Source organism: Colius striatus, chromosome 1 (assembly GCF_028858725.1).
Source record: "Colius striatus isolate bColStr4 chromosome 1, bColStr4.1.hap1, whole genome shotgun sequence".
Lineage (NCBI taxonomy): Eukaryota > Metazoa > Chordata > Aves > Coliiformes > Coliidae > Colius > Colius striatus.
In genome coordinates this window covers 145806277-145827529 of record NC_084759.1, presented here as the reverse complement: position 1 = coordinate 145827529, position 21253 = coordinate 145806277, and the positions used below count along the sequence as shown (strand labels likewise).

Sequence of the window (21253 nt, the reverse complement as noted above, 5' to 3'; positions counted from 1 at the left end):
AAACCCGCCTGGATAAGTTCCTGCGTGACCTACTCTAGGAGATCCTACTCTGGCAGTGGGGTTGAACTAGATGATCTTTCGAGGTCCCTTCCAACTCTTAAGATTCTGTGATTCTTTGATATGCATTTTTATAGAGTCTGTGATTGTAGGAAGTAGTGATGCAGAGAAAATGATGAAAAACATCAGCATTTTTTAGCAGTTATCTTTAATTCGGCAGTTCCAAACATCTGGAGGGGAAATGAAGTGCAGGAGTAGTGGGAGGAAGAGATCCAACCTGCTTGTTCTGGCATGAAGATGCCTGCTGGCAGGAAGGGGAATTCAAGTTAGAAGCTGGAGTTGATGGGGGAGCAAGGCTATGAACATCTGGTAACTATTAGGAATAATCAGCTTTCACTCCTAATAGTTGGTTTCTGTGTTCAACATTATCTTTACAGTGAAAAGCAGTAGAGTACTAAGCTGCATATCAATAAAAGGAAGAGAGGTTAGTGCTTATGTCTAGGTATTCACAAGCTAAGCTGTTTATGAAGATCCACCAGTATGTGAGTTTTCAAAAGCTGATAGTTTTGTAGTCCAAAGCACTCTCTTAGAACAATGAGTGATCTGTTACAGATTTCACAAGAGGACAACTAATAAAAGCTGTGAGAATGCTTTTCAATGTGAGACAGGGTATTTGGAGATGGTCGTGGAAGCATCATCTACATAAAGCCTTCTCATTTCATTTTTCCTGTAATATCTTTAATACATATGGGAGAGATGAATTGTGGCAGGAAAAACAAGCATAAGGAACTTTTGAAACCAAGCTTCTCTGAAAGTTAATAGGGAAAAGCTTCAAACAAGGCTAAAACTGAAGGGAGTTTCCTTTGGGGAAAAATCCTGAAGAAATTCATACTGCTGAGACCACTGGGTAATTAATTAAGAGCTGTAGTCAAATGATGTTTTGAAAAGCCAAGAAACGTTAACAAGTGGGTTTAAAATTAGAAAGTGAATGGAAAGCATTTCATCTTCTGTTCACTTTGCACAGTGTTTCATAAGAGAGGAGGAGGAGGAGGAGTTGTTCTTGATGTTTGGGATTTTATTTAATCTTAACCTTGGAATCATGTTCATGACTTTCCAATATCTGTTGACTTCAACACAGTCAAGCTCAGAAAAATACCGGAGGAAGTTGCAGGATTATAGTTAACATGGCTGTCTGATAGATATTCAAAGGCATCACCCTGATAATATTTCAGTCTTTGAGTCCAACAGAGCAGGAGGGGATTTTGTGGGTTGCAATACTGCAGTTTGATGCTGGAGATTCAAAGCACCTCTGTTGTTAGATGGTAGAGGTACACAGTGCTCCTGTCAACTCTGATGAATGCCAGTCCCCTTGGTGGAGTAAGGGGACAGATACTGGGAGCAGGAGACACAGGGTGTGGAGGAGTTGGTCCATGTACTCCGGTGTGACCTCCTGCTGCCAGGAAACTGGGAGTGATTTTTGTGGAGTGGTAGGGGATGAGAAGTGAGGTTGGCTGAGGGACTTACATAAAGACTGTGCAAAAAATGTACATTTTCCAAATAACCACTCCACTGGTCAGACTGGTGAGGTCTTACAGCTGTTCTGTTGTCATGATTTATTCTATGGCAAGGCTTGATGATTCTGCAGGACTCTGCCCTGCAGGACTGGGAAGAGAAACAAGCTAGTGAGGAGGCTCATGTGTGACACTTGTATAGATGTGTTCATATGGCTATGCACACACATACTGTTGACCAATGTGCCTGCAGTGAGCAGCTGTGTGAGGAGGAGGATGATAATGGCACATAGCAGTTAAGCTGGATCTGGATGCCAGTTCAGAACATCATCCTTGGCTCTAGAGGATTAAGAGCCTTTGTGTTGTGCACAAAGCAAGCTGCAAACAGGCTTTGTTCTCACTTTGCAGTGAAGTCAATAATGCAATGTTTCTTCTCTATAACTTTCTTAGCAATAGTACTGGGAATGAGTGCTAGGAGGGTTGTTTCCCAGGGTGTGCAGAAATGCCATCCTCTTCCTACTCAGAGAGCACTTACAGGCAGGCAAAGTACAAGGAAGGGGAAAGCCCAGGATTTTCTAGGACCAGGCCCATAGGGCTAGATTATGCGTACTTCAAAATGGTGCCTGTTACGGCCCTTACAGTTGCTGTCACACCACCAGTTACTCTGTTAGTGTGACCTGAAGCTGCGAACTCCTTTCATCAAATGCAGCTTTTCAGATGCCATGTGCTAGTGGATATCGATACACAAGCTGGTTCCCCCTGACTTCTAACTTGGTGCATGTTAACTGTGTAAATCTAATCGGCTGCTCAGCCCTCAGGTGCCATTTCTGTGCTGGGAGCAGGCAGGAGGCTGCCAAGCCCTGTGCCAGCCGGGCCTGCCACCTAGTCATGCTCTGCCAAAGGGAGGGGGCAGGGAGTGGCTTGGACCACATGGGCCTGATATCCTGAAGGGAGATGTACCTGTCTGCCTTGAAAAAAATAGCCTTAAAAACGGAAGTTTGTTTTCATGGCAATCGGCCTGTTGGAGGTGGTGGTGGGGCAGGAATGACACCTGGAGGCTGTGGCCTGTCCTGGGGCAGGGTCTTGCTAGCTGTATGAGCCCGGGGGACCGTAATCATGGGGGCTGGTATGTTGCCACCAGGCCAACCCTACATCATGTTGCTCCACTACATGCCTTTCTGCTCTCCTTCAGTCCGTGCCAGCCTGTTGGGAGGAGAGAACTTGATTTAGGGAGTTGTCTCCATCTGGTTCCATGGCACCCAGTGTCCGCAGTGGTCAGGGCCCCAGGTTACAGGGAGGCTGAGAAAAAAGCCCATGTTGTTTTGCACATGAACTTCAAGACACATTTAGGCCATTAAGTTTCCATCTATTTTTTGTCCACCAGGACTCCAACAACCTCAATAAAAATGCTGTTTAATGTTTTGGCTGTTACAGTGGTGTGAATGATCGCTCGGACCCTGTAAGCATCTTCTTACCAACTGTTGCAGGGGAACAATTAACTTATGCTGTGAGCAGTTCTCGTTGGCCATTACCCAGCCATTACCATAAATTCTACAACTGCTAAATTAGCCTATTCATGTAACTGTAAATCTTACATAAAGGGTTTTTTTAAAGACAGTTGTAGAAGCATGAAACTTGCAAAACTTCTAAGCCTGGATTTAACTCTTCTGAGGACTCCTCTTGGCCTCAAGGTGAGAACATGTTTAAGCTTCCATAAGATCAAAGTCCCAGCACCAGTTTTCCTGAGTTATTCACTTTTCTGTATTGACTATATTGAGGGTCTTCCCACAGCTTTGTTCAGAAGAACTTTTCTGAATATTTGCAGGTTGTTGCTAGCGTGGGATCTCTGAAGGCATGGGTCCCTGAATCTCTAGCCTCTGAAAGCAGTGACAAGAGTAACTGTTTAAAAGCAGATGTGAGCAAGATGCCTGGCATTTAGTTGTTTGACCTGTTTTACCCCTGAAAAGCTATTATTAGATTCAGTTTTTCATAGACTTGTAACACTAAAGGTACTAGAGAGAGATTCATAGCCTTGGCCTGCTTGCTTGCAGCTGGCTGGTCATGTGCTTTTGTTTGCTTGAACTGGTAGATCAAGCACCTTGCCTGGGGAGGGCTCTGGTGTGTAACATGAAAAAGGAGGCTGCATCCCAGATACTGACAGCCATGCCAGTTGCGCTGACTGTTCTCTCACAGCAGCTTTCTGCTTTCTAGTTGTGGGCCCTGGAGTTTTTTGAGACAACTGCAGAGTAGCTCTGGAGAGAAACACAGTGGGTAGTTGTGGACTGGAAAATGCCTCTTGGAAGGAAATGAAGAAGCTGGGAGGGGAGGCTGGGAATAGGGCTGATACAAGGGCTCAATAGGGCTCTTGCAGTGCATCGTGGCCTTTTGGGACACAGATTCACTTCTTAACAGTTGTAAATGGTTAGGGAACAAAGCTGTATATTCTACTGTGGCTGGTACATGTCTGTCTGCAGTTTTCGAGTCTCCACAGCTTTTTGGAAGGGGAGGACTGTGTGTCAGGCAGCCATGAGCACAGCAAACCTATTTCAGTAAAGACTGTACTTAACCTCTCCTGTGTGAGTTGAATGTGGGCAGAGTCCTTCCCTGCCCTCTGATGCATCATCTTGTCAGCTGCAGGCACAAACTTTAGGATAGTGGCTGCCTTCTGTTTTGGATATGTGAGATCCATAGGTGAGAACTGAGTACAAGTAATACTGAGGGGCTGGTGTGCAGCAGGAATGTGGAAACAGAAGCTGCAGCATCTGCATGGGACTTCGTCCTCTGTGATCAGCTCAAGTGGTGAGAGTGGTTTGCCGTTGGTGTGTGTTTGGTTTTTATGTGTATTTTTTTACTTTGCAAGCCTGGCAGGGCACGGGCAGTAGACAGCCAACTAGTCATTTGCCTGTTTTTTCTCCTCAAATTGTGGCCAGGTGGCTGGGTGTGTTCCTTTCCCTGTCCCCTAAGGGCTCTGCTTTTGAGTGTAGTCTTGATCCCCACCTTGCCCCTCTTTTTCATGCTTTCCTGCTCAGGAATGCTTTGAAGTTCCTTTTGGATTGGAAGTAGCTTGCCTTGGCTAAAGGTTTGACGAGTGATTGCAGAAATGGTATGTTTCTGTTTTACACTTAGCTGTGCCAAAACTGGAGCTGGCCCCAGAATATAACCTGTATTGTTACTGGATTTTTTTACTAATGAGGTTATGTTTTCCTGTAATGTGCTTTTAAAACTTAAATTTTCTTCTTAAATGTCCATGACATCTGCCTACATGATTTGAAAAAAATACCCCAAACAAACAAAAAACACAAGCAAACAAAACCCCCAAAATCATTGTGCATGGCTCCCGCTTCTCCAGTGTAAACAGCACTTCGATGATAAATCCAGACCTCATCTTAGGCAGCTCTTTGTACAGGAAAATGCGTGTTCATGGATGGAGTCTACAAGCAGTAATCCCTGTCATGTGCTGTCTCTTTGTGTAGAGGCACCTGTGGACTTAAAGCTCTGGGTAGTCTTCATCCATTTTATATAATAGACTTATACACACACATATATGTCTATATATGGGGTATATATGTAATAATAAAGCTATTATGTATAGTAGGTTACATTATATATCCTATTTTTCCTTTTTTTAATCTGAACTAGAGAGAGAGAGAGAGATGTGGTCCTGCTTCTGTCTGTTTTCTCCAAATACTGAGTCAGTTACATGTGAACAATGAAAATAGAACCTCCTCTGCCCTGACTTTAAAAAGAAAAAAAGGAACTGGACAAAGAAATTCACTTGTGTTTTGAAAAGATGCTGTCAAAGCCATACTGATAATTTTTGTGAGTGCATTCCAATGCAACTTTTTTTTTTTTCCTATGTGAGTTTTTTATTTTTGTGTGTTTATTTAAGAAACAAGGAGGAAGCCATTTGGTGGTAGTAGCCTGTATTTGAGTGACTTTGTGGAAGGGTAGCAGTAAGTCATTGTCAGCATCTACAGTTGTAAAAGATGTGAAAACTTTTGAGCTTTTGTACATCTAAGGTCCAAATTTTCAGTAGGTCACTATGAATAAGTCTGTAACTCTACTTGGGCAACAGTGTGTCTAGAAAAAACATCAGTTTTGATTTAGAGATAGACATTTTGGTGGTTACTTGTGCTTACTGTTAATAATTGAGCTTCCAGTTCCACCTATGAGATCTCTTTATGGTCTTTCTCCCTGCTGGAGTAAAGAACCATCTGCTCACAGAGGAAACCTCTTCCCCCAGGTGTTTGTAGCCTGTGATTTAAATTCACTCTCCATTTCTGCTTGGATACATCTTATGTGAACTGCACTTCTTTGGTTTTCCTCTATATTGGGATCTCTTCTGGAAATGGAGCAATTCTTGTGGTTCCTTTCCAAATGAACATTTGCAGTCCCCTTTCAAAACTCTATGTAGAAGTGGCTATAGGAAGTGATTTCCCAGTAATAATTTCCCAAATGATGAAAATTTGGTGAATACTCCTCTCACATCCAGTCCTGCTGGTTTTGAAACCAGTGATCTCATTTTCCTTTAGCTGTGATGTTGCACTGGGAGTTCACTCTCACTTAGTTCTGTGCTTTGAGCATCAAGTCCTTTTCATGTGCATCAAAGCCTGATGGCTACCATAATACAAATATGCCTTCACAACATCTGCACGAGATATGAGGAGAAAATATCAGAAGGATGAGAGAAAACTGTTTTATTTGAACACAGTGCTTCTGCGGATGGTTTTCACATATCTTAAGAAAAAATATATAGCCGTTTATAAGACATTTAATAATATCAAGTGTTAAGGCTGTAAATCCAGGCTACTGCCTCTGTGCTTCACTCTCATATGCATAAAGGGTACTACAAAAATAACAATTTTTACCCTTAAGCAAAATAAGTAATACCACGAAGGAATGTATCACAGCTGACAGCTGTGCTTGTGTAAATTCTTAGGCTGAAGGGAGGTTAAAGCAGAACCTGCAAGCCCGAGACACCTCCTGGCTGTTTTTACATGACAGGATGATTCTGACTGAAAACTCTCAGATTCCTTGCAGGGAAGAGAGAGTTGACCCTTGTTCATTTAGGTATGGGAGGAACAGTGTGTCTGTCTTTCTATCTTAATAACTTTGACAGTGATACAAATAATCTGTGGGTTTTAGGCTCTGCCCCGCTCAAAGTAGGGGATGCAGGTATGCTGATCCTTTGTTAGAAGTCAAGCAACTTCTGCTGTGTGTCTCGATGACTGTGTATCACTGCTGCTCATCTTTGCATATTTATTTAATTTTCCCTTCCTGGCACTTGAAAAAGGACCCCAATGTTTGGTAGTCAAACAGTATCCCCTTTATCAAGGCCGTTTGGAGGGCTTCAGTTTCATTATTTGCGGTGTGAGTGTGTGTGCGTGCTGGGAGGGGGAAATGCCATCTGGAAAGTCTGTAAGAGAAAACTGTTTGTTGATGAATGTGAGCTCTCACCTCACGGAGGAGGGGGGTGGGTAGCAACAGTGGTGTTGGAGTTCAGCATTTCAGGCATGATAAACGGGGCTTGTGTTTGCCAGAGGGTGTTACGTGAGCTCAGAGCTGAGTGCTGGGGACAGTGTGAGCTGAGGTGGAAGACAAGGAGGTAATTATTTTTTCAGAAGGGTCCAACCTACCTTTGGGAGGGTGTACAAGGCTGGGACTGCAGAGGTGGGCTTGCTGAACTTCCTTGCAAGTGGCATGTCCGGCAGCATACCCAGAATCTCTGCATCATCAGAGGCCGTTTTGAGTTCATGGTGGGGTATTTTCTGCCAACAGAGAGTGAGGGGCTGCTTTCCTCACAAATAAGTTGTGACCCTCTTCCAGGAGCGTTTTCCCCTTGCAGTTAGCTGACTCTCAGTGTAGTTAGTTGGCTCCCAATTTACAACTGTATTTCTGTGCTGTAGAGCTAGTGAGCACCCTTGGATCCTGCTGCAAGCTGTAGGGGACTGGTGACCTCAGAGGTAGGTTCCTGACAAGGAGCCAACACTTGTCCAAAGTACAGCTTTGCAAATGTGGACCCTTGGTGCAAGTCTGAGCTAGTGTGCTCTTGTATATGGCCTGGCTGTGCAGAAGCCATGGGGACTGTGCTTCCAATCCCCGTATTCATTATAGCAGTACAAAGTCTTTCATCAACCAAAAAGAATTACTTGAAGCCCTTTTGATTATGTACATGACATGATGAGGGGGATTATTCAAATACGCCTGACTGGAGAACAGCTGGACTCATTAGGAATCTTGCATTCCTCTGTCCAGAGATGTCTCTTCTGATACCTCTGCAAAGCACTTTAGCTGGTAGTCTGTTGTGGTCTCCTTAAGTTTCTGGTTTTGTTTCTCTCCAGTTCTTATCTGTTGCTTGGACAGTGAACATCAAGGAGGCGAGGGCTGCCTCTTCATTCTGCTTATGCATACAAGGATATCCCTTGATGTTTCTATTTGCAGGCCTATTTAAAATGTCATACAGCACATGCATCTCTTTTCTGTGTGACTACAGTCTGTCATGGTGGTAATGGTGGTATAGGGGCTTTTTTTTCCCAAAATTAGGTTCAATGTTACACTCGGCATGTGGGTTTGTTTACTTGGTGATGCTGTCTTACGTTTTACCGAAGGTTTGGGCAAAAAAGGTGAAAATCTTGTTGTTTCTCTGAATATTTGCACTCTGTCTACTTTGTATGAGGTGGAGGGGAGATACAAAGTGCATCTCTTAATTTCATTTATTTAAAAATATACAGCAACTTGCTGGTGTATCATTATCCATGCAAAAAGTATCTTTGTTAAACTCTTCAATTAATAGTGCTGAAGTGAATGTAGGGAGCAAGAGAGATCTTTTTAGTTCCTTTTTCGTCTCTGTTTCTCTGTACATCTATCACAGAGGGTGAAATTTATTCAATATTGGAGAAGATGTACTTTTTTTATAGGTAAGGAGGTGGTATGTTGGACAAGATTGAAGAATTAGTTGGATAGAATAATGTTGGATGGAAATAATTTTAAAAAGGAAAGTAAAACCTGATGGGAACTTTGATATTAAAAGAAACCTCTACAGTTGAAGGAGACATGTTTGACCTTGTTTTCCTGCCCTGCCTTCCTGTTATGTGGAACGAGGAAAGAAGCAAAATGTGGCAAATCTTCAGAAAAATATAAGTATCCTAAAAAACTGCACATGGTGGTGTTATGAAACCATGCTTGAATTTTTTTTTAATGTGTATATATATAAATACATATATTTTAAAAAGTGTTATTTAACAACCCCAGATCTGCCATGTACAAACACAGCTCTTCTTGACTGTGTATTTTTCATATATATGCCTGGAATGCACATACAGATTATTGCTCCAGCTGTGGTGCTTAGAGGAGCACTGAAATCCATTTGTGTTGAAAACTGTCATCATAATATATGGGGTGGACAGCATAGAGAAAAGTTGGCTTGGCTGTGTTGCGTGCTCAAAGCCAAGCACTTGTCCATAACTGTCTTCATAATGGACTTTAAAGATCTTAAACTTTCATTGTGCAAAATGTTGCGTAGCCTTTTCCCCTTTGGGTGTAGCGATCTGGAGAAGGGAAAGTGAAAAAGGAAGATCCACTTGTGGTATATTGGGTAGATCTTACTAACATTGCCCATATTTACAGCAGATGATGAAACCTGAGGCAGGATTAAGGCCTCTGAAATAAAGACAGGGGATTTGTTTGTGATTTGCGCACCTCACTATAGATACACATGACATTCAGTGTTTACGCTGACAGTACTGAGGGAATTATGTCCCATTTTGAGTTTCCTTTCCTGCATTATTGAAAACACAACATCTTGCCACACATCACGTGTTGCATCTGGGACCAAGCTGGGCTCATGATGAGTGCGGCTGGGAAAGAAGAAGACGTGAAGGTTTTCCTATGAGTGAGAACACTGCCTAGAACACCGATTCATGTTTTGTAAGACTGCTGCCTTTAAAAAAAAAGCAAAAGAAAGTGGAAGATATGTGATAAACAAGAGTCTGAAGAAGAAGTGGGACAAGCTTGATGACAGAAGCTGTACACAAAAGCTTTCAGAATAAACGGAATTTATTCTGAACCAACAAACCCTGGGCTTTTTGGATGCTTGATTTGAAACTGATGTTTAACGTGCAGAAATGGTAGATACAGCCATGCCTAAGAACTCAGTGCATACTGTATGTTGATAAATTATAACAACAGTACTAAATCATCTGAAAAATAAAATCCCAGTTGTTTCCAGTTGCCCATTTGAAATTACTAGATACTTTTTGGCCTTGGTTTCTCCATGGCTCACTTGACATTTAGGACTACTATGGCAATCAATTCAGGTTGGTCAAACCTTTTCCTAGGAGGGAATTAAAACAGCTCTGTGGAAAGAGAATTTGAATTGTATTTTGTAAAGGAGAGATGAGGCTGTCCCTAAGACAGTAACAAAAACATGGATAACAAGGCATGGAGTAGCTCCTCAGTTAGAGTGCCATGTATTCTGCTTGTTGGGTAAGGCACAGGTTCTGTAGAGAAATTGATCACATTATTGAAGAATACTTAGTTTTAGGTATCTATAATGTGCAAAAGTACACTGGTTAAGGCCTTCAGTGGTATTTTTTTAGTACCCTAGGTGCTTTGCAACATTAATGTTCAGTTAATATAGGCTTTATGTGGAATTTCACAGGGCTAATGCATTGCAGGTAGAAGCCTTAGCTGGGATTTTGGTAAGTACTGTGTAGACTCCTTAAATTACATAGTTCATGTGCCAGAATGCCTAGTATTCATGGACTTAGGATAGGGTAGGTGAAGGGGAATGCTTCTTCTCTAAACAGCTGTTGCATGATAGAGCTCCGAAGTTCATAGGAAATTTCAGCTGGGAATGAGGACTGAAAGCCAGTATCACTTGTTCAACAGTGACCTTTGGAATCAGTGTTTTGAAGCCTGAGAAGAGATTTTTAATAGCCAAAGTGACCATCTTTAGGATGTGGTTTTTTCTATCCATTTGGATAGCTAAATCTCTTGCTTAGGCTCTTGTTTTTGTATACCTGAATGATTTTCAGAGTATTTTGTCACACCTTCACAGTGCAATGTTGCTCTATTCATATCCATCTAGAATACACTTACCAAGATAATTCTTTCAGCCTTTTGTTTTGGACTCTGTCTCAATAGCTCCCACTTACCCACTGGGTCATGTAAAATAGAAACATAAACAGTCACCTTCAATTTCTTGAAACCAATCATCTGCTCTTTCCAGACTATGTCTTCCTTGGTTTTGGAGAAGAAGATAACTGTCTTCTCCTCCAGCAAGTCATTTGAATCAGCCACTGTTGTCCTTTAATTTCAGTATTTCATGTGTGCCTTCTTGCTTGTTCTCATTATTCTGTAAACCTTCCGTCATGTGTACCCCTCCACAAGAAATACTTTTGTCTTGGAGGTTATGCCATGCCTCTAAGTATGACCATTGTTCTGTAGCCTGCCCATTTGCCTCTTTTTTTTTCTGCTTTTGTGCAATATTCTCAAGGGCTTTGAGAGAAGGACTGACACTTTATTCTTGCTAGTACAGTGCTTGCCAGAGTAGACTAAGGGGCAATGTATTATAAGAATAAACTAAGAATGGTTTTCAGACAATGTCAACCAGCTGTGCTCAGGAGGAGGCAAAAGGAGAGTGGGAGGTGTCTTTGCAGCTCTCTTGGAGCAGAGGAGAGATTGTTGGTGACTTCAGAAGCTGGAATGTGTCAAAGGAAAGCGACTTGTTGCATAACATTGACCATGATAGAAACGCTTAACAGGGGCTTTGAAAAAATGGGGAGATGGAAGTATCAATGTGAGATTCAACTAGCATGTTGCCCCTTCCCTTCCTTTCACAGTGTTGTTCATTTGGAATGACAGCTGTCACCATGCATCATAAGACATAGTTTCAGAAAAGTGTTAGATGCAATTCTTCAAAGTTATCTTGGTTTTAAACACGGTGTGTTGCTGTTGGTGTGTTACTCTCTCCGAAAACTCTCTGTAACCCTCCAAACTGGTTAGACTGGCTTTAAAGCCTAGAATAACTCTGAGCAGTTTGTGCAGATCTAAGTGGTGATGGCAGGGATGTCAGGTTAATCAGCAAAGTCAGGTTCCAGGGGAGTAAAATGACCAGCTGAAGGTCAGCATACCTTGCTGTCTTTAGATCAGCTGAATCCTTGTGATGAGTCTGGTGATTAGAGGTGATAAACATCACAAAGTGCAGCCTCAGAGGACATGCCCTGTTTTGCTGGGCACCCATAGCTAGATTTCTCTTCTATTAGCCAGTTGTAGAAAGTTCAGGTCTAATTACTTGCTTCACTGGTAGCTCTCATTTATATGTAGTCTTCCCTCCCAGAGTGAGTCTAAATTAGATTACAGAGGATAGCACTGCCACAGTGTAGCTTGACCCAGAGCTGCAAGAGGTAGTGAGCACAGGCTCTGCACAACATGATGTGGGGGAGATTTTGGCAGAAGTTATCCAAACAAGCATTTAAATTTGCATTTGCCGTGGGATTCTGGATTTCCAGGTGAAGATATGACTTTAAAGCTCTTATCTGAATGATCCACACACAGCAAGATAGAGGGAGTCTGTGGATCTGCTGAATATTGCAGTCATCAGGAGGAAAGCTGTACTCTTGTGAGTAGAGAGGCTCAGGAGGGGCTGAGAGAGAGCAATGTCCTCACTCCTAAGTTAATATTTAGACAATACCACCTCTTTTTTTTTTTCATGAGTATGTCTATTTTTATATCTGTGCCTTTCCCAGAAAGCTTTGGGAGTAAGCTCCCCAGAAACTTAAATATAGTGTTTAGCCCTTGCTGTATAGTTACTTCTCTTGGCAGAGCTGGGCTCACTGGTCTAGAGCTTCTTATTAAGGGATATGTATTTTTCAATTTTAATTCCTTGGTGTGTCTTGACTCAAATTACCTCCCTCCTTGCCAGCAGCTGGACGTTAGGTCCCACCACAAAGTAATTACTCTCACTGGAGATGTACATGCTTCTCTCTTCTTCCAATCCCCCAGCTTCTGCCCAGTGCCTGTGTGCTGTCTGTGTGTGTGGTCTTAATATCAAGGGCAGACAGCAGCACGGCGGCTGTAAGCTCATCCTTATTTTTGTTATCTGTTTGCAGTTGAACTCTATTGACATCTCACCAGCTCAGATGTGTAAGGGTCTGTGTCAGCCTTACAGCACAGCCACAGCACCATGGCTACCTCCCATGTTGTTGAAGCAGCCTGCAGTTAATTCAAAGCTCTGTTGCTGTTTACTAGCCATACAGCATGTGGACTTGCTCTCTGCTTTAATTCCATGTATGAGTAAATACTCTGCATGAAGGCAGGAAAAAGCTTTGAAAGACAGACCAACACTCCTTTCTCTTGTATCTGTTTGGTCTCAGATCACAGCTGCTTGATTTAATGTATGTGCTTCTCGCACACCGAGCAGAGGACTATGCTGTACACTGTTGGGATGCAGTACAGCTGGTATAGGGTACTCTTCTGCAAGAAAAAAAAACTTACATGACTAAACTGCAGTAGTACAGATGTTGGGATTTTTTTTAAGGCATAATTACAACTGCCAAAAATGCATTTGTTTTGGTTTGTTTTGTTTTGGTTTTTTTTTTTTAAGTGGGATTGTTAATAACCTTGTGAAATTGTTTTAAAGGTAAAGTCCTTCCAGTTCTTTGTCCTCTGTCGTACGTTAGACCTGAGAGAATAAATCCATTCTCAGCAAGCCAAACAGTGGCTGCTTCATGGGTGGATATTTGAAGCTACCAACTTAACTATGCCAACCTTCTTACAATTCTTGACAATGCAAGGCAAACCTTTCAGCTTTGTCCAGTGAAAAGTTGCATGATTTTCTCTTGGTTAGTGAGCTTGCAGTAAGTGAGGCTAGGGGACAGTTCTGCCAACAAATGATGCAGGTTTTATTGCTGATAGTCAAAATATGCATCCTGTGCTGAGACTTAAAAAGGCTCTGGGGAGGAAATTAATGTGATCACCACGGCACTGGTGCTCCTGTGAAATCATCAAAGCCGTTATCCTCTTTTATACTTAGTAAATGAGTCCTTGGGGGAGAAATTTTGAAGTTGAGAGTGTGAAAAATCCTTTATTCTTAAAAGTACATTAACATCACTCCAGCTATTTGATGACTGCAAGCAGTAGAAGGAGCAAAAGTCTGGCTAAATGCTATCTCTACAAGGAGAAATAAAACCCAGTCAGGAGGCATTAGTGTGTGTAGGACATGGCTCCCTGGCTGCTTTACCCAGTGACTTGTTTAGTCTTGTTCTGATACGTGTTAGCAGCTTTCAGCAATGTACAGTGATTAGCACTCAGTGTCTTTCCTCACTGCTCTTCTCTGTATCCTGGGGCTAGGATTAGGTTACAGCCCTGAAATGCCACGGTTGTCTGCGTTGACTGAGAGCTGAATAGTAAGGGCAGAGTTTTGTTGATAGACTGAAATGCCTTCTGTGTTTGTTTCTCTTCTCTAGAGGAGGAATGACATTATTTTCATTTGTAGTCTTTCTGTCTCTGACCTAAACATGTGGTATCCAATTTCCTTCCATGACAGGTGACCTGGAAAATGAGGAATGGTGTCTGGCTACAGAGCTTAGTCCAGCAGCGATAAAGACTGAGCCGGCGTTATGCGAGACATCAGGCCTTGCTCCCTCAGTCAGTCTCACTGTCACGGCCACGTCGCTGGAGGGGGAACAACCTGAGCTACAGACAGATGCCCTGGTACTTGCAGACTTTCGCTTCTCCTTTCTGCACAATCAGCTACAGATTATCCTAAGACTCAACAGTGTAGCCTCCTTGGTGCCAAATTTTATCAACTGGAGGGTGCACACTACGGTCTGCTTTAATGGTTTTCAGCGTTTGCTGCTGTCCCACCACTGCTGTAAGAGCTTGTGCATGAAAACACTTAGCTGCATCTTCAAGTCTTTAAGGTTGGATGTAAACTTTCTCTCGTATGCCCCAGAGCCTGGGGCTCATGTGTTTTCAAAAGTATTTAAAGGGTTTCTAATGAACAAATCTCACCTGAACCGAACCATTTACCCTGTCAAACTAAGTGTAAAGTGTACTTACAGAAGAGTTCTTACTTCCCTAGTAACTTGCTTTAGTGCTGCTGTGCATTCCTCTAATCAAAACAAGACTCCTTGTTTGAAATTACTGGCGAGTTTCCCTCGTTGCTTGCTAAGTCACTTTTGCCAGATCTGTGAAGCTTTGATATTTCGAGCTGCTGCTAGTTCCACAGTAACCTGCCTTGTAAGGAGCAGTCGTGATGCCTTTCTGACCACAACTGGAGCAGCCAGTGAACATTCTCAAGGGCTTAGTTTGCCTGTGGTTGAGTTAAGGAGAATGAACCTCAGCAGCCAATGACTCGGTAGAGGCCCTGTCAGTGGAGGAAGAGGTTTGACTGTTCTCAGTCTCCAGGTTGCAATGTCAGTCCAGCCTGGGTGGAGTTAGTATATGCCAAATGTTTCTAGGTGGATATGGATCAGAAATACGTGCAATGGAAATTATTTTATGAGAAACTGATAAAAAATTAAACACAAATTTACCATAATTCTCTTCTAGTCTGAGTGTGCTGTCCCCACTATGTAGCCCTGCTGTAGCTTGATGTCATACAAAGAATATATTTGGGCTAGCTGGTGGCCTTGCCACTGCACCGATTAGTTACACAAATTATTGAGAGAGATTTTTGGCTGCAGCGAGCCTGCTCATGTGCCAGACTGACTTCCTCAAGCCTGGGACTGTAGCATACAGCCAGACACAGGACAGTGTCTTGGTAGCCTGGTGCCTTGGCCCTGCTAACAAGGCAAGCATGATGCCTTCCGAATTTTGGGCAGCTGTGAATGTCTCTTTTCTTGCTCCTCCATACTGTGAAATGAGCTTAGGTCCAGTAATCTGTTTCTCAGTGACTGGTACCTTGTTCTTGCTCCCAGCTAACAACGGCCTTGAACAGGCTCTTCCCCACTGCCAGAAGCATTTCTGTCTCTGCTCGAACAGACTGTGCGGTCCGGCAAATCTGAGCGGCATCTCTGTTGCTAAGAGAAGAAATATGAGTGGGTTGCATGCTAGCTTTCAGTCTGAAATGTCATCTCTCAGGCATAATCTTTTATTTAGCTAAATATAGTAATAAGAAAAGCCATAGTGGGAGTAGTCGGGGCAGTATTCTCTGTAGCCTGGTTTAGCAAACTGTATGAAGCTGTTTAAGTTTTGCCTGCAGCAGAGCAGGAGGAGAGGAAACCTCTCCATTTATGGAGAAGTCATCCTTGTACCCTTCTATTAAGATTTTTAAGATGTGTGGTTTGGGTTTTCATGCTGTTAATTTCTCTTTTCTAGATGAAGCCACTAAGCCAGAAAGTTCTTCCAGAGATTAAATTGGAGCCCCATGAAGTGGATCAGTTTCTGAACCTCTCTTCTAAGGAAGGTCTGTTAATTACTAACCCAAAATGCAGGGGGAGATGACCAGAATGCACAATAAATGTTCTTTACCTTGATTAAATATTTGGCTTCCTCATGTGCCACGTTAATCTTTAGGCTGAAGCTGTTGCCTTCTAGGAATTCAGCTCAGGCTGCTGAAGAGTCAGCCTCTCTCTGACCCATTTATGTGTTGGTTGGGGTTTTTTCCTTGCTTATCACAAAAAAATGATCCATTTCTGTCTGTGGTGTATTAATAGTTGTACAGTTGCTAGAGGGAACTTGAATCCTTAAAGTACAGGATTATTTAGGCTAGAAGAGAAATGTATTTGAGGGAACTTAAGTAAAGCATAGAAAACATGAAGAGCCTAAGTGAGACTTCACAATTTTAACCTCTGATACAAAACCAAGGGTCTGAGTTTATACCAAGTAAAAACTTCTTAGGTGCATCTGTTTGTAGCACCAGGATCCCTTTTTATGCTAATCTATAAAGGAGAACGAGGAGCAATGATCCCTGCCCTGGAAGTTAAACATGGGTTTGTGGCATATATTCTTTTAACCCAATAAAAGTTTGAAAGAGCCAAATATTTGGCCTGAAATTGTAGCAGACAGCTGCATCTCATTTAGGAACACTTGATATTCTGTTAGTGAATTTATTTGTGTAGATATGTGAAACTACTCTAGGTGGAAAATCAAGTGATGCATTAGTTAGGAAAAAAACGAGGCTCAACCCAGGGAGTAGATTCAGTTGCTCAATTTGCGGGATTAAGGGCATTGTAGTTTTACAAGTGTGTATCTTCTTCTGGCAACTACTAGAGTTACAAAAGAGGTCATGTGGAACAGCTTTTGTTTTGTTACTATTTTTCTTCCTTCCTCCCCCACCACCCATTTGATCTTTTCAACTCGAATTTGCAAAGTATAGCACAAGTGGAAGGTGGCAAATTCAGCCCTGATTCTTCCTACTCACAATTTTCATTGCTGTAAATTTATCTCTGAGAAAAAACCTGATTTAGTTATGCCTGATTTGGACATCTGCTAAATGGTCCACATAATATGAATAGGTGAGACATTGCTCTGTTTCTCTTGTTCCAGACACATTTAGTCCGAAGCAGCACTTTGTTTGCCAATTCTAGCACAGATTCTTTAGGCTGCAAGTATAGGAGAAGTTATCTTACAGCTTTGGATAGCACAAATGTAGTGAGAAGTTCACTACATTAAAGCCTTTGCTGTCACTAGATTGTCACTTCCTTCCAGTTGTGCTGAGCCAGATCCTTAGGAAGTAGATTATTTCTCTCCTTGCTGTTCATAGAACACCTTGGATGTGATCCCTTCTTTTGACAGCTACTGACAACTTGTTTAATCCACAGCAAAGTTTGGAAAGGCTGTTGTTTTTGGAGAGAAAGCACACTGGCTCAGAGCCTCTCTGTTAATGTGATTTCCCAGGGACAAAGGGCTTGTACTAGAGGGTTATACTTAAAACCTCGGTGCATTTGGAAAAGAAGCTGAAGTGTAGGTAGAAATGACTGGAGCATATGCACAGAGCCCTATTTTGTCTATTGGACCTAAAGATAGCTGCTGCACTTCATTCCTCCTTTGCAGACCTGCATGCTGTGAAAGTATTTTAAGTTGCCACTTCTGCTTGATCCATTTTGTAGCAGACAGTCCTAGTCTTGGAAACTAGGTGGTGGCGGCTCTAGTGGAAATTTTAATTATCACCTCAAAGCCTCATGTTGTGTGTCTCTCTTGCCATTTAGCAGTGGATCCCCTGCATTTGCCTCCAACCCCTCCCAGCAGCCACGGCAGTGATTCTGAAGGAGGACAGAGCCCGGCTCGATCGCTCCCTCCTTCAAGCCCAATTCAACTCCAGGCCACGGCGAAAGTGGCATCACGTACGGCTTCAGCACTCTCCAATTCCCCTCTCCTGACTGCACCACATGTAAGTTGGGCTGGCTTTTCCCACCATCTCTCCCTCTCTCTCTTTTTTTTTCTTTCTTTTCTTTTCTTAAAAATTACTGCTTCTGCCATGGGTTTGCTGACTTTCTGTTCTTTAGCTGAATCCTTCTCTGGTCAGAACTGCAAATCCAGTAATTCTTGCTCACTGGTCTGCCATGTTCCCACAGAGAACCGCACATGCCTCCCCTCTTAAGCTGAGACAGGGTTCAACTCTGTTATTAGTTGTCTTCCATCTTGGATTATGTATTGCATTACAGCCCAGCCCTGCTGGGTTAACCTGTCTGGTAGACCTGCATCTGTCCTCTTGTTCCTGTCAAAAGCAAGTGTTGATCTTCAGGGAGGGATTTTCAGCAGTGCTTCTCATTTGTTTCTTTCTCTCTAAGCCAAGGGAAGTTTTACTGTTGGCCTCAGCACATGCAGAGCTGGGCCAAGTACAATTGTTCTGAGGGAATCCTGTCCCAAAGATTCATTCTGTAAGTGGATGTTGTCTAAAAGGTCTTCACTTTCCACACATTCCCAATTGCAAGAAGCTGCTGTTTCAGTAGGCAGAGCCGTCTCTCAAGTGGGAGAGCAGCTGCCTTTCTTCCTGTAATCTCCTTTTCTTTAGTTCTGTGTGGACTTACTGTTACGTTATTTCATTTCTGTGACACTTGCAGAAATTACAGGGGACTGGCCCCCTCATCCTGACAGAGGAGGAGAAGAGGACACTGATAGCAGAGGGGTACCCAATCCCTACCAAACTGCCCCTAACAAAAGCAGAAGAGAAAGTGCTGAAGAAAATCCGCAGGAAAATAAAGAATAAGGTAAATGTTAATTAACTTTGCTGGGTAATTCCTACTCATCCTTCACATAAAAAAGTGCTGCAACAATTGTGCAGCAATGGTGTGTGGTACTGTTGAATTCTCTGAGATGCCTTTTTATAAAGTGTTTTTCTTTGTTCCTAAACACATCCGTCAAATTGTCACTGTGACAGCATACCTCTGTCTAGATATTTACTTGAACACATGGACAAGAGAGTATTTAGCAATCAGGGTATCAAGTTGCTATTGCTTGGCTCCATTTTAAGAGCAGTACAATCCTACCCTTATGAAAGGCAAAGACCTCTGTATTATTTCCATGGCAATGAAAATGTTCTTTTCCCCTGATTCATGATTTAAAATCTGACTGTGTATTTCAGTGCCCTAGTCTTTTAATCATTGAATTCCACGACCTTTAAATAAGTGATTGATGCCAAGCCTCTGAAATACTCTACAAGTCCTTTCTTTCTTCCAACATGAGGAAGAGCCCAGTGATAGGGAGGAAAGCATTTTTTTTCTTTTGGGCCTGATCAGCTCACTTGTTCTAGAGGATATTTGCACATCTTTGAAGGTTAATGCATTCCGTTATTGTTTTTTCACGTAGAGGTATAAATTTGCCCAAAATGAATTGGAATTCTGTGTTGTAATATATTTTCTCAAAATTTTTGGAAGTGATCATGTGCATTTTATGTACCACTTTCGTAAGATCTGAGTCATTGTATTGGAGGGGATCTCTGAAGTTCTTTTGGTCCAACTCCTTTCTTTGAAAGCAGGGTCAGCTTAGTTGCTGCAAGTTGCTCAAGGACTTGTCCAGTGACGCTTTACTGTTTCAAAAGATGGCAAGTTCCCAGTATCTCTGAGCAACGTGTTCCCATGTTAGGCCACTGTTATTGTAAAAACAAATAAATAAATTCCTAACATCTAGTTGGATATTTCCTGTGTTGCAACTTGTGTTTGATACCTCTTGCCATTTTACTATGTGCCTCTGAGAAGATTCTGACATCATCTTTGCTACACAACATAGTTAAGACAGAAATAGCATTCCCATCTTAGATTTTCTTCTTCAGTTTGAACGAACTCGGCTTTCCGTGCCTTTCCTGATAGGTCATGTGCTCCAGCATGTTTATCATGCATATCTCCTCTGGACTTACTTCTGTACATCCAGAGTCTTAATTTCAGGGCCATAAACTGTATGTTCTCCTCACCTGTGGTCTCGCAGGGACTGCAAGAGGGGAAGAACCACTTCTGTCAACCTGCTAGTTGCAATCTTGTTAATGTAGACCCTGGTCTGGTTGGTTGCCTTTGATACAGAGGCACATTAATGTCTTAGGTTTGACTTGGTTCAAGACCCTCAAGTTTTTTTTCTACAAAGCTGCTTTCTGATGCATGCAAGGATTTTTCCTTCCCCAGATTCAGAGCATTGTCCTGAAATTGTCTTTTAGTAGTTGTCATACGATATTCTCTCCAAGATAAGTCTGATTTACTTTTTAAGGTTAGTTCTGTAAGAGCAGGGAATGATCTTTTTCCTACTACTGAGCAGAGCAGTCTTGCTTCAGGATGTGGAAACGGTCCAAGTCAGTGCTTTGCTTGCCAGGAATAGAAATGAGAACAGCACAGAATTTTGAATCTAATGTCAGGTCTTTTTACCAGTTTATTAATTCATCTCTGATGCTTTTTTTCTTTCTGTACAAATATTTTGTGTTTTCTCTTCCTTTTCCCTTAGATCTCTGCCCAGGAAAGTAGAAGAAAAAAGAAAGAATACATGGACAGTCTGGAAAAAAAGTAAGCCAGCCTCCTTCCTGTTTTGAGCAGGGCCAGTAGCACTAGTTGCTGGAGTGGGAAAGGATCCAGCTGTTGATGCTGGGACTGTGTCGTGCACAGAGTACCAGCTGCCATCTCGTGGTTATGACTGAGAAAAGCCCCTTCTGGCTTCTACTTCTGTGTCTGCTGGGGCACCGCATTCGTAACTGTCTCTATCTCCAACACGTTGCTGACATGTCAGCAAAGACTTTAAACCTTAAATACGGCAAGACATGTCTGTTCGTAGCCTCTCCCTCATGCAACTCTGTTGGTCTAGAGAGTAGGCAGTGTCCAGGGAAAGGGAGATTCAGAGAGAATATATTCTGTCTTCTGGTGCAGATGGAGACAGAAATAGGAAGTGGATGAGTCAAGACTGCCTGGGAAAATAAGCACGACTCAGGAAAACAGCATGTGACCCATCGTCTTCCCTTAGCAAGAAGGAGCCATCTCCCCAGCTAGTGATTTATATCCCAAATTAATCTTTTTATTTTTTTCCCAAGAGACAAGTATTCTAGTATTTCTCTTACGCACTTCACCAGATGGATCTGTTAAAACCCTTGTACCGTCTCTGGTGATATCCTTGATGTAATTTCCTTTTTCTTTCTCCTTACCTCTTTATAGCCCAGTTTCACTTTCTTGGAATCACTCCTCTGAAATTCCACCAAATGCATACTGATAGCAAAGCTGTTTCCCTTTCCCTTTTTCCTTCTTGAAGCTATCCTGCATGGTCATGTTTGTCTTCTTAGGAGTTCTGTTAGCTGCACCTACTGAAACATAGCTGAGCACTGTAAGCAG

At 42.4% G+C, this 21253-nt stretch overlaps 1 protein-coding gene across 4 annotated transcripts in view; it reads left to right on the top strand.

The window, feature by feature from the left end:
- CREB3L2 (cAMP responsive element binding protein 3 like 2) overlaps positions 1-21253 on the top strand; it is an 83315-nt gene that overhangs the window by 44969 nt on the left and 17093 nt on the right. For 3 of the 4 annotated variants that reach the window (XM_062010781.1, XM_062010755.1, XM_062010772.1), the window contains 5 exons: positions 14056-14222; positions 15831-15918; positions 17663-17844; positions 18518-18664; positions 20382-20440. In XM_062010781.1, coding sequence (XP_061866765.1) covers positions 14056-14222; positions 15831-15918; positions 17663-17844; positions 18518-18664; positions 20382-20440 — 643 coding nt within the window. The remainder of the gene's footprint in view (positions 1-14055; positions 14223-15830; positions 15919-17662; positions 17845-18517; positions 18665-20381; positions 20441-21253) is intronic. The other variant, XM_062010765.1, reaches the window with a different exon arrangement.